Here is a 15,651-nt window from a genome sequence, read left to right as displayed (position 1 = left end):
ACTGGCTCATGGTGGGTTGAAACGTACTTGCATGGACACAGTTGTAATGGTAAATTACTTCCAAAATGTTAGAGAAAAACCCAAATGTTCGAGGTAAGGATCATGTTAACAATTGTAAATGATTCCTTGGATGCTGATAAGTTGCGCAGTCATAATACACCTGTTATTAGGATTACGTGCGAACGAAGAAACAGAAAAGAAAGAAAGGAAAAAGGGGCAAAAAAGGAGCGGAAGCGAGATTTGATCCAGAGTCTTCCATCTTACGAAAGTAAGCGCTTACTCGCTTGGCTACGGACTCTTGCTGCTACGCACCACGCATTAGCATATAAATCTTGAAGCCAATTTTCTCGGAAACAGTTGAGAGTTGATCCTTCCTTTTTACGTATGTTGAAGTCCTATCCGTGATCTGCACATCCTATCAATATGAATGGAATCGGTGAGGACAAGTACTTGCGGCCCCCGTATCAGTGCGGCTTGGAATCGAGCGACCGCGTGGTTGAAGCGGGCATACCAAGAGCCGCGTGCACGTGACGTTACAGCCGGCAGCTAGTGCAACAAGAGCGTACCAGCGGCCCACTGACAGTCACACCACTTGAAAAGCTAGTGTAACTTAATTACTTGACGCTGCTGGAAACCTGAAAATTCAAAGCCACCGCCGCTGGACTCTGCAATCTTACAGTGCAGCTTTTAATTACGCAAAATAAACTAACAGAAATGTTAACGGCTATTGCAAACAGACAGACAGACAGAGTGTGTGGAAGGCGCTCACCGGAATGCCGAAGACGGCGTGCAGGTCGTGCACGATGACGTGTCGGTCCTCCATGAGGCGGCGCGAGTTGCGGATGGCGCAGGTGGAGATGGGCGGCCCGGGCCGGGGCCGCGGCAGCTGCAGCACGCGCCCATTGTCGCAGTAGCGGCCGCACACCTCGTTCACCACCCGCACCACGGCGTGCATCAGCCGCAGCGGGTCGTACGCTGCAACACCGTAAACACGCAACGTGGCCCAGTCTGCAAAGGCAACTAGCTCTTCTTAGGGTCAGCTCTTGCTAGGTATTACTGACCTAATGGATAGTGCTACGCCGACCGGAGTGGCCGTGCGGTTCTAGGCGCTAGTCTGGAGCCGAGCGACCACTACGGTCGCAGGTTCGAATCCTGCCACGGGAATGGATGTGTGTGATGTCCTTAGGTTAGTTAGGTTTAATTAGTTCTAAGTTCTAGGCGACTGATGACCTCAGAAGTTAAGTCGCATAGTGCTCACAGCCATTTGATAGTGCTACGTCCAATTACGAGGGGCGTTCAATAAGAAACGCAACACTTTTTTTTTCCTGAAAGCAGGTTGATTTTATTCAAAATTCTAATACCCCATATTGTTTCCCACTCTTTTGGCTCCAAAACCCTATTTTTCAACAAAATCATCGTTCAAGACGACGGCCTTACGCCACCTTATTGGGAACGTCTCTATACCACTCTTCTGAAGGTGTGAGATCCGACCTATAAGAGTGGATGTGAAGGAAATATACAATGAACTTTTGTGAGCTCCTCTTGGGTGTCCAGACTTGTGTGAGGCGTTGCGTTGTCATGGAGAAGGAGACGTTCGATTGTAGTTTTGTGGCGACGAACACGCTGAGGTCGTTTCTTCAATTTCCTGAGGGTAGCACAGTGCGTTTCAGAGTTTATCATTGCACCATGAGACAGGACATCAAACAGAATTCCAGAGTCCCAGAAGACAGTCGCCATGACTTTACCGGTTGAGGGTGTGGCTTTGTACTTTTCCTTCGTAGGCGCGTGGCGCGGCGCAACTCCGTGGATTGCCGTTTTGTTTCCGGTTCGATGTGATGAACCATTGTTACATCGCGTGAGAAGATGTTCGGCAAAAAAATTGTCACGATCAGTCTCTTAACGCGCGGACTCCGCACAGACGATCCCTCGTAGCTCTTTAAGATCTTCTGTTAGGCGACTAGGAACCCAGCAGTCACACACCTTGGAGTACCCCAACTAGTGGACGAATGTGCCAGCACTACCAACAGGAACGTCCAGTTGAGCAGCGAAATGTTTGATTGTGATCCGTCGATCAAATCGAATTAGGGTGTCCGCACGTTCCAACACTGTAGGTGTCTCAGCTGTGTGCGGCCGGTCGCCACGCGGGAGATCTGACAGTTGTCCACGAATACGATGACAGATGCCTCGCCCAACAACTCACCGTGCTTTTGTTCACTGTCAGGTCTCCACAGACATTCTGCAAGCGCCTATCAATATCTGCGATGCTCTGGTTTTCGGCGAAAAGAAACTCAATGACAGTTCTGTGCTTGGAACGCACCTCCGCTACACACGCAATTTTGAAGGCTACGTATTGCGCCGCCACTTAATGAAACTATAGGGGCTGAAACGGGAATATTCCACGATGCCTCATAACAAATCCGCATTTTTTCAACCAAAACTGGCCGAGAAAATAATGCATCACTTATCGAACGCCCCTAGTACATAAAAAAGAAGGGAAGTGGTACACTATGAAGCACCAATCCGATATTTATCAAATTCTGTGGAGACGTTTATCAGATGACGGGTATTTGTGATGAAATTTTCATTCCTTTCGGTACTGACTTCAGTCATTAATTTCACTATATGGTGTGACCCCATGGGCACGAAAACGCTCCTGTGTTCGTAGCGGCATGGAAGGATATGGCCTCCGAATTTCATCTTGGGCAATTTCCTGCCAGTCCTAAAACCTTTACTGTATTGGTTCATAAAGATTGCTTGTTGGAGACTGGTACGAAAGTAAACGTCTTTCCATCGCATCCCAGACATGCTCTATGGCTGACAGATCATGGGAAAACGCAGCCGTCAAGGTTGCTTACGTTACTCAAGCCGTTTTTGACGTGAAATGCAGTATGTGGTGTTGCATTATTCTACTGGAATACACCATCTGACTCCCTGCTCGTGAAGGGTATGACAACATACAGGCTGGCATTCTGCCGCTCTTCAGCAATTATCAAAACATGAAACGAATTCACTTATTGTGAATATGTATCAGCGTCAGCTAATCGTAACAAATAAAAATTTGTGCCGGACCGGGATTCGAACGCGGATTTCTCGCTTGCAATGAGCAGTCCTCTTGACCACTTCTGCTACCCGAGCATGCCCCTAGTGCCGGTCAAACCTCCACATAACACGCAGTCACAATCCTACAGCTCGTACATATACGTTAAACTAAGCGCAATGAAACTTTTTGTTTTTTTTTGTACTTCTGTATCGTCATTTTAGCCCCGCCACGCGTGATCATATCATGACAGTGTCTGTGTTGGTGCAGTACCTGCATTTATTACAACACAATGTCCTCAGACATGCTTGCTGCAGTTACTGCATCAATACAGACACTGTCACGATTAATGACAGTAACCAAATCAGTCCTGTTGTCATACCCATTTGCTCCCGACATGATTCCCAGAGTTGGAGACGTATGGGTCTCGACAATCGCGGTTTCCTGTAGCCTTTCGCCTGGCCGTCCACGAACACGTTGGGGATTTGAACTGTGGTCCTCCCGAATGCGAGTCCAGTGTGCTATCCACTGCGCCACATAGCTGGGTAGTCCTCACGCGACCACTCATTCTACAGTAAACGCACTGCAAGCAATTACGTGATCTGTCGTTATGATGCACCACTGTTTCCTCTTACCAATGATTCGACCCTTCTAAAGGTCTTAAAGACAGAGATAAGCTACACGTGCACGTCACCTGGGCACGTTGTGTTACGATATTCACGTGTAGAGTTCCAGTAACGTTAGACATACTTCTAGAAATACTTTTTATCTGACTGAAAATAAGCCCACACAAGCATGAATATATAGAATAAAGAGAACGATAATATTACAACAACTGCCTACGTTTCTAATACTTGCTCCCCCCACCCCTTCCCTCCTTACCGCTGATATGCAACTAAATACAGATGAAATTTCACCTTTCTCGCATTACACCTAATGCCACATACTTCATTCATTACACATCGTTCTGCACAAACGATTCGGGACATTCCTATACATGATGCCTATATGCAGAATGAAGCGATGAATGAAAGCTTGTACTAAGGCCAGGATTCGAACCCAACTTTGGTACAAGTTCATTCGTCGCTTAATTCTGCATATATACATCACACATATTTGAGACTTGGAAAGATCTCTAGAACCACACAGGTTCATTCCCATACATTTTTCTCCGATTACACATACTTGACAGCAATATCAAGAGATCTCTGAAACCTCCATCAAGAGCGAAGTTACCAGAACAGAATTAATAACGTATAACAACGAAATTATCTCACTTTTGGCATTCTTATGTTACACCAATACGTAAATCGTCTTACCTTTTGTTTGTGTCCAGCACAATCCTAAACGGCCTCAATGTAACACATAAAACAATCACAGAAATATGGAAACGAGCATTTGCATTATGACGAAGAATTCCTTGTTTGCACACTTCTAATGTCCGAATATCGATTTAATGACAAAACATTCTTAAAAATATATTCTTCCACGAGGTGGAAAAGAACGTTGAATTAACTGTATACATGGGTAAGGTTAAAAACAACACACATTATTCTAAGGAATCACTTTCCCTCAGCAAATACTAAGCAACTTTCCAAAATGTGAGTCAATGTTAAATGGAGAAGATAAAAGAACAGCTATTGTAAATGGAAGGAGAAACTAGCTACTTTCCATGTGAATATGGTTCACATTCCCCGTAGTTCGACCGCTTCCGTACACATACACGTTGGTCTCCATGTCTCTTGCGGAACAAGCTTTTTATTTTATTTACGAAAGATACATTAAGTTGACAGAAAAAATTTAATCCATCACTGTTCTTTCGCATATTTCATACGAAATTAAATACGAAGGGATTTAAAAAGTAGATTACACATTATTTTGGCAGGCCAAATTATTTTTACAGAATGCTGCACTACACTTCAGAGTGACACAGATACATGACACTATTTCTCAACTCTGTAAACAACGGTCGGCACGTTCTACCAATCGCTCCATTCCTCGACGAAAGAAATTCACTCCTTTGTCATGGAGCCATTCCATAACCGCTGGCCGGCCGAAGTGACCGAGCGGTTCTACGCGCTTCAGTCTGGAGCCAAGCGACCGCTACGGTCGCAGGTTCGAATCCTGTCTCGGGCATGGATGTGTGTGATGTCCTTAGGTTAGTTAGGTTTACGTAGTTCTAAGTTCTAGGGGCCTGATGACCTCAGAAGTTAAGTCCCATAGTGCTCAGAGCCATTTGAACCATTTTTGAGAACCGCTGTCTGAACGTCCCCACCATGGGAAAATCTACGATCGCAGAGAATCAGTTCCTCGACTGTCAGCACATTCACGCCTGTGATCCACGTCGATGCCCTTCTTTCCTGATCAGCATCACCCACGTCTGTGCAGCCTTGGTCAAATTCTCGGCATCACTGAACCACGGTTGTATTCAACTTTGAACAACGTTTCCAGTTCCTTCTCCATTACACTCCCACACAGTGACGAACCTGTTATCAAAACCGCAGCAGAACTGTGTCTACAGGAAACCCTGAACATGCACTCTCTTCTGACAATGCGCGATTCTCGTTGCAAATTGGTCTTATCGTGGGAAAACATGTATAACTTACTTTTTAAAGTCCCCCCAGACATTTTTATGTTTCTTCATTAGAATCGACGAAAATGAACAACATTTGTAGCATCTCCAGCCATTCTAGAAATCTAAAAAATCAAAAACTGAAATAGTCTTTCAACATAGGACTTTCAGAGTCGTTGTCCCTTCTATTGGTAAAACTTCCCCATACATACTGGGTGGACCATTTTAATCCATAACGGGGAATAACTCGGGCGAGAGAGGAGATACAGCAAATTGTTTTAGATACAAGTAGTAGGTAGTAAAGGCGGACACGCATTGCTACAAATGGCCGTGACTTTCAACGTGATTTAAAGGTGATTTGGAAGTTAACGAGATTTCTTTAACAGGAAGTCTAATATTTGATTTAAGATTTGAAAAGAGATTTCACGTACAAAATGATACATTGTTCAAGGACATGACAAAGTCCAATGAAGATCAAGTAAGTCAATACGCTTTTAGTTCTAGTAGGGATTAAGTCGGAATGGAGGAAGGATACAGCTACACACAATGTTAGATACAAATTGGAAGGAGCATCCCTAGGAATGAGAAGTGAGATGACTCACTCAACGACTTACATATGGATGATGTACGTTTTATTTGTGTTTCTTGTCTTGAAAAAGTCAAAATGGCATATATTCGTCGTGATGTATTTATTTTTGCCAATAAACACGTTAATTAAAACGTAAAAGTTCGAACCTCTCATCGCTCTTTTCACATACGGCGTCATAAATATGGGTTTCCATTCGAAAGCCCTTCGATAATAACCTTTAAGATCATGGTTATTGGTAATGATACGTGACTTCTTATGTCCATTCCAATTTATATCGAGCATTGCATTTTGACGTATTCCCCCTCTATTCCAAGTTTATCCCTACTGGAACTAAAAACATATTTACTTATCTGACATCCATTGAACCTTGCCATAACCTTGAATAATGTATCATTTTATTCGTAAAATTTGCCACTCTTTTCAAATCTTAAATCAAGTATTCGGATTCCCATTAACATAAGTCATTTTAACTTCCAAATCACCTCGAAAATTAAGTTCAAGGCAAAGGACATTATTATCAATGCGTGACCCTCTGTCATCTACTACTTTTATCTAACACATTTTGCTGTGTCTTATCTCTATTTCGAGTTATTCCCCGTTATGGATTAAAATAGTCCGCACTGTATTTTGGGGGACGCAGATAAGACAGCCCACCCCAAATATGGTTCAAAGGCTCTGAGCACTATGGGATGTAACATCTGAGGTCATCAGTCCCCTAGAACTTAGAACCACTTAAACCTAACTAACCTAAGGACATCACACACATCGATGCCCGAGGCAGGATTCGAACCAGCGACCGTAGCAGTCTCGCAGTTCCGGACTGAAGCGCCTAGAACCGCACGGTCACCACGGCCGGCCACCCCAAATATATACAGAATGAATGGATATATCGAGATGCGGGTTTTGCCATGTTACAGCGGATGATATGGAGAATTTCCTGACGTTTGCGAGTAATTACGCTACCGACGTTTGTGGAAGCTCTTCTCCTGACGGCTGGACAGTGGTTTGCGGTGCTGTTATCTTGATACTATTTGATTAAGTCGCATACATGTTATGTGTCGAAGTTATCTCCGATGCTTCTTTCAAATGCTACAGAAAAAAGCATATAGTTCTACTGCAAAAATACAAAATCTGTGTTGTAATAAAACGGCTATAAGCAATAAAAATTATTAGTGAACACCAGGAAATTCGCCATATTGTCCGTTACAGCTTGGCGAAAACAGCATCTAGATATACCTATTCATTCTGGATATATTGTGGGCGGCCTGTCCTATGCTACCGCACACTATAATTATTGTTACATTTCGTTGACTATGCGCGCTACACAGGCAAATAAGAATTCTCTGGGGTAGCTGCTCAGTTGTTAATCGTGTGAGACTGCTTATTGTGCACCCTCAGTTGCAAATCGTCGTCCCGGCAGTCAGCAGGACGATTTACTTGTTCTGGTGAAAAAGTTACGGGCATGGATGTGTGTGATGTCCTTAGGTTAGTTAGGTTTAAGTAGTTTTAAGTTCTAGGGCACTGATGACCTCAGATGTTAAGTCCCATAGTGCTCAGAGCCATTTGAACCATTTTTGAAAAAGTTATCAGCTCTCACTAGGAACGGCTTAGAGCAGTGAAAGGAGTTCAAATGGTTCAAATGGCTCTGAGCAATATGGGACTTAACATCTGACGTCATCAGTCCCCTAGAACTTAGAACGACTTAAACCTAACTAACCTACGGACATCACACACGCCCATGCCCGAGGCAGGACCGTAGCGGTCGTGCGGTTCCAGACTGAAGCGCCTAGAACCGCTCGGCCACATCGGCCGGCTAGTGAAAGGAGTGTTAACTGTGCGTATCTACAGTTCCAGTGCTGACAACCGAAACTCAGCTTCGAGACAGTATTGGAAAAGGAAACTAGGTCAGCAGACAATAGATCGAAAGAGGTTCGATGGAGAAATAATTGTGTATTTATAGAGAGACGGACAGCACAGTTGGATGTATTTACGGAACACTTCGATATCCACGGAAGCGTGACAGCAAACGGCCAGCGCAGTCGATACGTTAGCGTGCGCGGTCGGCAACAATTCCCACGAGGATATCAAAGCGCTTCTCGGAAACCAGAGAACTTTCTACGATGAACATCCATAAGAAAAGAGCTTTCCTGCGAGACGATGACAAGTAACAAAACCTGACCAGAAAATATTTCCGAATAGCAGACACCATCACAGCTAATAGAAAATGCAATAACAAAAATGGTTCAAATGGCTCTGAGCACTATGGGACTTAACATCTGTGGTCATCAGTCCCCTAGAACTTAGAACTACTTAAACCTAACTAACCCAAGGACATCACACACATCCAAGCCCGAGGCAGGATTCGAACCTGCGACCGTTGCGGTCACGCGGTTCCAAACTGATGCGCCTAGAACCGCACGGCCACACCGGCCGGCTATGCAATAACAGCTACAATGATTTCAGCAAAACGACTGGGACCAACTGAAGCATGTGCATTATGGATTTTTCATGTTTCAGGTTTATTTAAGACCCGTAATCGTTTCAGTTTAAAACACAACTACACCTGTGTCAGCATCGTAGTAGCGTTACTTTCGTCGCTTTTTAGGGATCTTTTTCCACGTATCTCTTTAATGGAATAGTAGTCAGGCCACACCTCCGGCGTCCAGCAATGTCGAACCACATGAGATGGAACAGCAGTTTAAGGTGCTGGAGCCAGGATGTATCCTGAGCTCTTGTACCAGAGCCTAGCCTTTCCTGCCTTTGAACACAGGTTCCATACACTAAAACAAGAAAAAAAGCTAGTAAACGTGGGTTATAAAATGCATACCTTCGATACTGTGAAAAATATCTCTTCTACTGTAAGCTCTTTGCTTTTCATATTTTGGGAGCAGGTAGAGTGGATCAAAACAAGAAAAAATGCCTAGTAAACATTGGTTCCAAAATGCATACCTGAAAACTATCATCACTTGTTCATCTTCACTATTGTGAAACACATCCCTTGTTTTGCTCTTAATTCTTACGGTAATCATTTTGAAACCTAAATTTATTAGACATTTTTTTCTCGTTTCGGTCCACATTAGCTCCTCCCAAAAAATGGGAAGCAAAGAGGTTGCAGTAGAAGACATATGCTTCACAAAATCGAAAATGAACAATTGCTCATACCTAGCATTTTTTCTTGTTTTGGTGTAAGGAAGCTGTCCCTAAAGTCCGTAAAGTGAATTCAGGTACACACTATAAGCGTGCAGTCACCCGTGTTCACTGCAGTTTCAGTAAACTAGATAAATCACGGACGACAACTGACCAACTTACTTTCGACGAATGGAATGGTCTCGCTCATGATGATGTCTTCAGAACAGTAGGAGCACTCTTTTAGAGAATTTATATCACTTCAGAAACTGAAAGAAAATAAAGAATTAAATAAATAAATACGCAACTAAATCCGAACAGCAACTTAACTCCAAATACATCATTACTGCGGTGTCGCCATTGACCTGTATTGAACACGACATATTTTCAGCTACAGAAAGAATTTAACTGCCGCGCAATGTACTTGTAGTTACAACACATTTGGCTCTCAGCCAACTTCCCATATTGTCCTACGCCAGCTTCATATCCAGTGGGAAATGATAAAGAACGAAACAGATGTAGCTAACAGATATTCGTACTTGTCGTTCCGATGATTTAAGTCATTAAAACTGCCTACAGTATTGTCAGAGTCACGTAATGTAAGTATTAACATTCATAAATTAAAACGATGAATCTTAACGGTTATGAGTGGTGGAATAAGGGCGACAAGTGAGAACAGTTCCTTTCATTAATAGTTTTGTAAAAATCTGTTGCTTGTCTACTGCAAAGAACGTCCGAACGGCCGCCCAGCTTCATGTTCCGGCGAATGCAGTACCAAATGGTTCAAATGGCTCTAAGCACTATGGGACTTAACATCTAAGGTCATCAGTCCCCTGGACTTAGAACTACTTAAACCTAACGAACCTAAGGACATCACACACATCCAAGCCCGTGGCAGGATTCGAACCTGTGACCGTAGCAGCCACGTGGTTCCGACTAAAGCGCCTAGAACCGCTCGGCCACATCGGCCAGCAATGCAGTACCCGGGAGACTTGTAAATGAGGTGGAGGCGCGAAACAATGATCTAAAGCAAGAGGCATGGCACTCACAACTAGCCGTTGTTTTCTCCAGGATAAAGACAAATATCACTCAGCCTTGCATTACACTGAGGTGACAAAAGTCGCGGGATAGCGGATGGATATATGTAGATGGCGATAGTATCGCGTCCACAAGGTATAAAAGGCTAGTGCATTGGAGAAGCTGTTATTTGTACTCATGTTGATTCATGTGAAAAGGTTTCCGAGGTAATTATGGCCGCAGGAAAGGAATTAGCTGACTTTTAATGGTAACTGGTACCATAGTGCTCAGAGCCATTTGAACCACCTGAACCTGCTCGTTTCATTCGCAGCAATTTAAACTATACTCTTAGGTTCTCCCGCCTAACCACACATTTGGAAATTGCAACATATTCAGAAGAAACAGGCACATATTTGTGACAAGCAAGATTACAAATGTTGCTGCTGCTACTGCTCTTTACACTCGCGGAAATTTAATCTCTCGTATTTCAAACAAACTGAAGTCACACAGCCGAACAAATTTCTTCCGAAAGAGAGCGCTCTTAAATGTAAATAACATAGCACATTGCAGAACACGCTTAAATTACGTTAATAAGAGAGTCCCAGAATCTTTCAAAAACGCGAAGATAGAAAAAAAAAGTTAGATTATAGTAGGATGCGAACGTTCTTCTTTCGACTCTGTAGCTCTACGTCTCTAACCACAACATCATGGTGAACGCATACAACTTTCAACAACAGTGTCTTTCATCTCAGGGTTCATGAACAAAACGGCCTTGCTGTGCTGGTACTGCGAACGGCTGAAAGCAAGGGGAAACTACGGCCGTAATTTTTCCCGAGGGCATGCAGCTTTACTGTATGATTAAATAATGATGGCGTCCTCTTGGGTAAAATATTCCGGAGGTAAAATAGTCCCCCATTCGGATCTCCGGGCGGGGACTACTCCTGAGGATGTCGTTATCAGGAGAAAGAAAACTGGCGTTCTACGGATCGGAGCGTGGAATGTCAGATCCCTTAATCGGGCAGGTAGGTTAGAAAATTTAAAAAGGGAAATGGATAGGTTAAAGTTAGATATAGTGGGAATTAGTGAAGTTCGGTGGCAGGAGGAACAAGACTTCTGGTCAGGTGACTACAGGGTTATCAACACAAAGTCAAATAGGGGTAATGCAGGAGTAGGTTTAATAATGAATAGGAAAATAGGAATGCGGGTAAGCTACTACAAACAGCATAGTGAACGCATTATTGTGACCAAGATAGATACGAAGCCCACACCTACTACAGTAGTACAAGTATATATGCCAACTAGCTCTGCAGATGACGAAGAAATTGAAGAAATGTACGATGAAATAAAAGAAATTATTCAGATAGTGAAGGGAGACGAAAATTTAATAGTCATGGGTGACTGGAATTCGAGTGTAGGAAAAGGGAGAGAAGGAAACGTAGTAGGTGAATATGGATTGGGGCTAAGAAATGAAAGAGGAAGCCGCCTGGTAGAATTTTGCACAGAGCACAACTTAATCATAGCTAACACTTGGTTTAAGAATCATGATAGAAGGTTGTATACATGGAAGAACCCTGGAGATACTAAAAGGTATCAGATAGATTATATAATGGTAAGACAGAGATTTAGGAACCAGGTTTTAAATTGTAAGACATTTCCTGGGGCAGATGTGGACTCTGACCACAATCTATTGGTTATGACCTGTAGATTAAAACTGAAGAAACTGCAAAAAGGTGGGAATTTAAGGAGATGAGACCTGGATAAACTGAAAGAACCAGAGGTTGTAGAGAGTTTCAGGGAGAGCATAAGGGAACAATTGACAGGAATGGGGGAAAGATATACAGTAGAAAAGGAATGGGTAGCTTTGAGGGATGAAGTAGTGAAAGCAGCAGAGGATCAAATAGGTAAAAAGACGAGGGCTAGTAGAAATCCTTGGGTAACAGAAGAAATATTGAATTTAATTGATGAAAGGAGAAAATATAAAAATGCAGTAAATGAAGCAGGCAAAAAGGAATACAAACGTCTCAAAAATGAGATCGACAAGAAGTGCAAAATGGCTAAGCAGGGATGGCTAGAGGACAAATGTAAGGATGTAGAGGCTTGTCTCACTAGGGGTAAGATAGATACTGCCTACAGGAAAATTAAAGAGACCTTTGGAGAGAAGAGAACCACTTGTATGAATATCAAGAGCTCAGATGGCAACCCAGTTCCAAGCAAAGAAGGGAAGGCAGAAAGGTGGAAGGAGTATATAGAGGGTCTATACAAGGGCGATGTACTTGAGGACAATATTATGGAAATGGAAGAGGATGTAGATGAAGATGAAATGGGAGATACGATACTGCGTGAAGAGTTCGACAGAGCACTGAAAGACCTGAGTCGAAACAAGGCCCCGGGAGTAGACAACATTCCATTGGAACTACTGACGGCCTTGGGAGAGCCAGTCCTGACAAAACTCTTACCATCTAGTGAGCAAGATGTATGAAACAGGTGAAATACCCTCAGACTTCAAGAAGAATATAATAATTCCAATCCCAAAGAAAGCAGGTGTTGACAGATGTGAAAATTACCGGACAATCAGTTTAATAAGCCACAGCTGCAAAATACTAACACGAATTCTTTACAGACGAATGGAAAAACTAGTAGAAGCCGGCCTCGGGGAAGATCAGTTTGGATTCCGTAGAAATACTGGAACACGTGAGGCAATACTGACCTTACGACTTATCTTAGAAGAAAGATTAAGGAAAGGCAAACCTACGTTTCTAGCATTTGTAGACTTAGAGAAAGCTTTTGACAATGTTGACTGGAATACTCTCTTTCAAATTCTAAAGGTGGCAGGGGTAAAATACAGGGAGCGAAACGCTATTTACAATTTGTACAGAAACCAGATGGCAGTTATAAGAGTTGAGGGACATGAAAGGGAAGCAGCGGTTGGGAAGGGAGTAAGACAGGGTTGTAGCCTCTCCCCGATGTTATTCAATCTGTATATTGAGCAAGCAGTAAAGGAAACAAAAGAAAAATTTGGAGTAGGTATTAAAATCCATGGAGAAGAAATAAAAACTTTGAGGTTCGCCGATGACATTGTAATTCTGTCAGAGACAGCAAAGGACTTGGAAGAGCAGTTGAACGGAATGGATGGTGTCTTGAAGGGAGGATATAAGATGAACATCAACAAAAGCAAAACGAGGATAATGGAATGTAGTCGAATTAAGTCGGGTGATGTTGAGGGTATTAGATTAGGAAATGAGACACTTAAAGTAGTAAAGGAGTTTTGCTATTTGGGGAGCAAAATAACTGATGATGGTCGAAGTAGAGAGGATATAAAATGTAGACTGGCAATGGCAAGGAAAGCGTTTCTGAAGAAGAGAAATTTGTTAACATCGAGTATAGATTTAAGTGTCAGGAAGTCATTTCTGAAAGTATTTGTATGGAGTGTAGCCATGTATGGAAGTGAGACATGGACGATAACTAGTTTGGACAAGAAGAGAATAGAAGCTTTCGAAATGTGGTGCTACAGAAGAATGCTGAAGATAAGGTGGGTAGATCACGTAACTAATGAGGAGGTACTGAATAGGATTGGGGAGAAGAGGAGTTTGTGGCACAACTTGACCAGAAGAAGGGATCGGTTGGTAGGACATGTTCTGAGGCATCAAGGGATCACCAATTTAGTATTGGAGGGCAGCGTGGAGGGTAAAAATCGTAGAGGGAGACCAAGAGATGAATACACTAAGCAGATTCAGAAGGATGTAGGTTGCAGTAGGTACTGGGAGATGAAGAAGCTTGCACAGGATAGAGTAGCATGGAGAGCTGCATCAAACCAGTCTCAGGACTGAAGACCACAACAACAACCAAGAGTAAAGAGTTTGTGATAAATCTTCAGTGCATCATTTTCTTCAAACACCATACTGTCATAACACAAGTTATTATACGAAATCAGCGAAATACTACCAAATCCAATATGGCATCTGCAAACGTCACGCGACTAATTTGTTAGACAAATCTAGAATCCAAGCTAAGCAAGTTCCATCAGCAGTCAAGAGCCACCAAGTAAATAAATTTAAAAATAAGTCCCTAATGTACACAGCACAAGTATACTGACCGAGCCCTGGAGCAAACCATGCGTTTCGATTCCAGAAGAGATTATTTCATCCAGGCAGTTTGAAAGTCGAAACTGTCCCCTACATCTTCCACAATTTTGATATGCGGAATGTCCACGCCCAGTCGGCCTGAGTGGCCGTGCGGTTCTAGGCGCTACAGTCTGGAGCCGAGCGACCGCTACGGTCGCAGGTTCGAATCCTGCCTCGGACGTGGATGTGTGTGATGTCCTTAGGTTAGTTAGGTTTAAGTAGTTCTAAGTTCTAGGCGACTGATGACCTCAGAAGTTAAGTCGCATAGTGCTCAGAGCCATTTGAACCATTTTTGTCCACGCCCGCTGGGATCCACGACTACTCACACCGATTCAAAACGCCCGCCCAACGGAGGCAGCAGCGGAAATAGTGGAGTTGTGTCACATCAACCCAAGTAACTTCTTCAGCCACCTAATCACCGTGGACGAGTGCTAGACGAATCATTATAAACCCGAAACAAGGGAGGAGAGCAAGCAGCGAACTCACGACTATCTAAAAGGGCGAAGATCCAACCATCACCCGGTATCCTCCTGACATGACAACCACTGACATCTTTCCCTTTCGTCGGATGACGAAATAATCACGTCGCACGCATTTCCACAATGATTTTCGAAGTGGTATGTTTCCTGAACAGCCAAAACGCAAACTTCTACAAGCAACGACTCCACCAAGCCATCGTCGTTGGGGAAAATGCGTCTCGTTGAAAGGTGAACATGTATGGAACGGCTAACACCTTCAACACGTATCATGTTTTTTTCGAGATGATAATTAAAACTTGATGACAATCCCTGGTATTGTCCGTATTACTAAACGGCTAACGCAGTTCATGGTTCATGGCTGACGGTCCCAGCTGTACGTTATTTTTATCTAACGGCTGCAGAGACAAGAATAATTTGCTTCTCAGTATTTCATATAATTACAGGAGGAATTTAAAATGTTTTTATAATCTAGTCATTAAGAGGTATAATATTACATTAAAAGGCTTAACACAATAAGCCAAGTTTTACAGTCAGACACTGTATATGTGTCTTTCCCCCTCCCCCCCCCCCCCCCCCCGACAAACAAAATGATGAAACGATAACGTACACTTTCGCTGTTCACGCACGATTAGTGAAACTGTCGCGTCAGGTTTTACTGTTAATTATGTCCGTACTACTAATCCTATTCGCAGCACATTCCGCAGACAGTA

The 15,651-nt window shown here is 43.2% G+C and overlaps 1 protein-coding gene across 1 annotated transcript in view; it reads right to left on the bottom strand.

Annotated features, from left to right (window-relative positions):
- Positions 1 to 15,651, bottom strand: part of LOC126249766 (uncharacterized) — a 1,113,531-nt gene that overhangs the window by 717,481 nt on the left and 380,399 nt on the right. The window contains 1 exon segment of the mRNA XM_049951457.1: positions 770 to 975. Coding sequence (XP_049807414.1) covers positions 770 to 975 — 206 coding nt within the window.

Source organism: Schistocerca nitens, chromosome 1 (genome assembly GCF_023898315.1).
Source record: "Schistocerca nitens isolate TAMUIC-IGC-003100 chromosome 1, iqSchNite1.1, whole genome shotgun sequence".
Lineage (NCBI taxonomy): Eukaryota > Metazoa > Arthropoda > Insecta > Orthoptera > Acrididae > Schistocerca > Schistocerca nitens.
The sequence above is the reverse complement of the archived record's forward strand: the minus strand, read 5'-3'. Positions and strand labels throughout refer to the sequence as shown.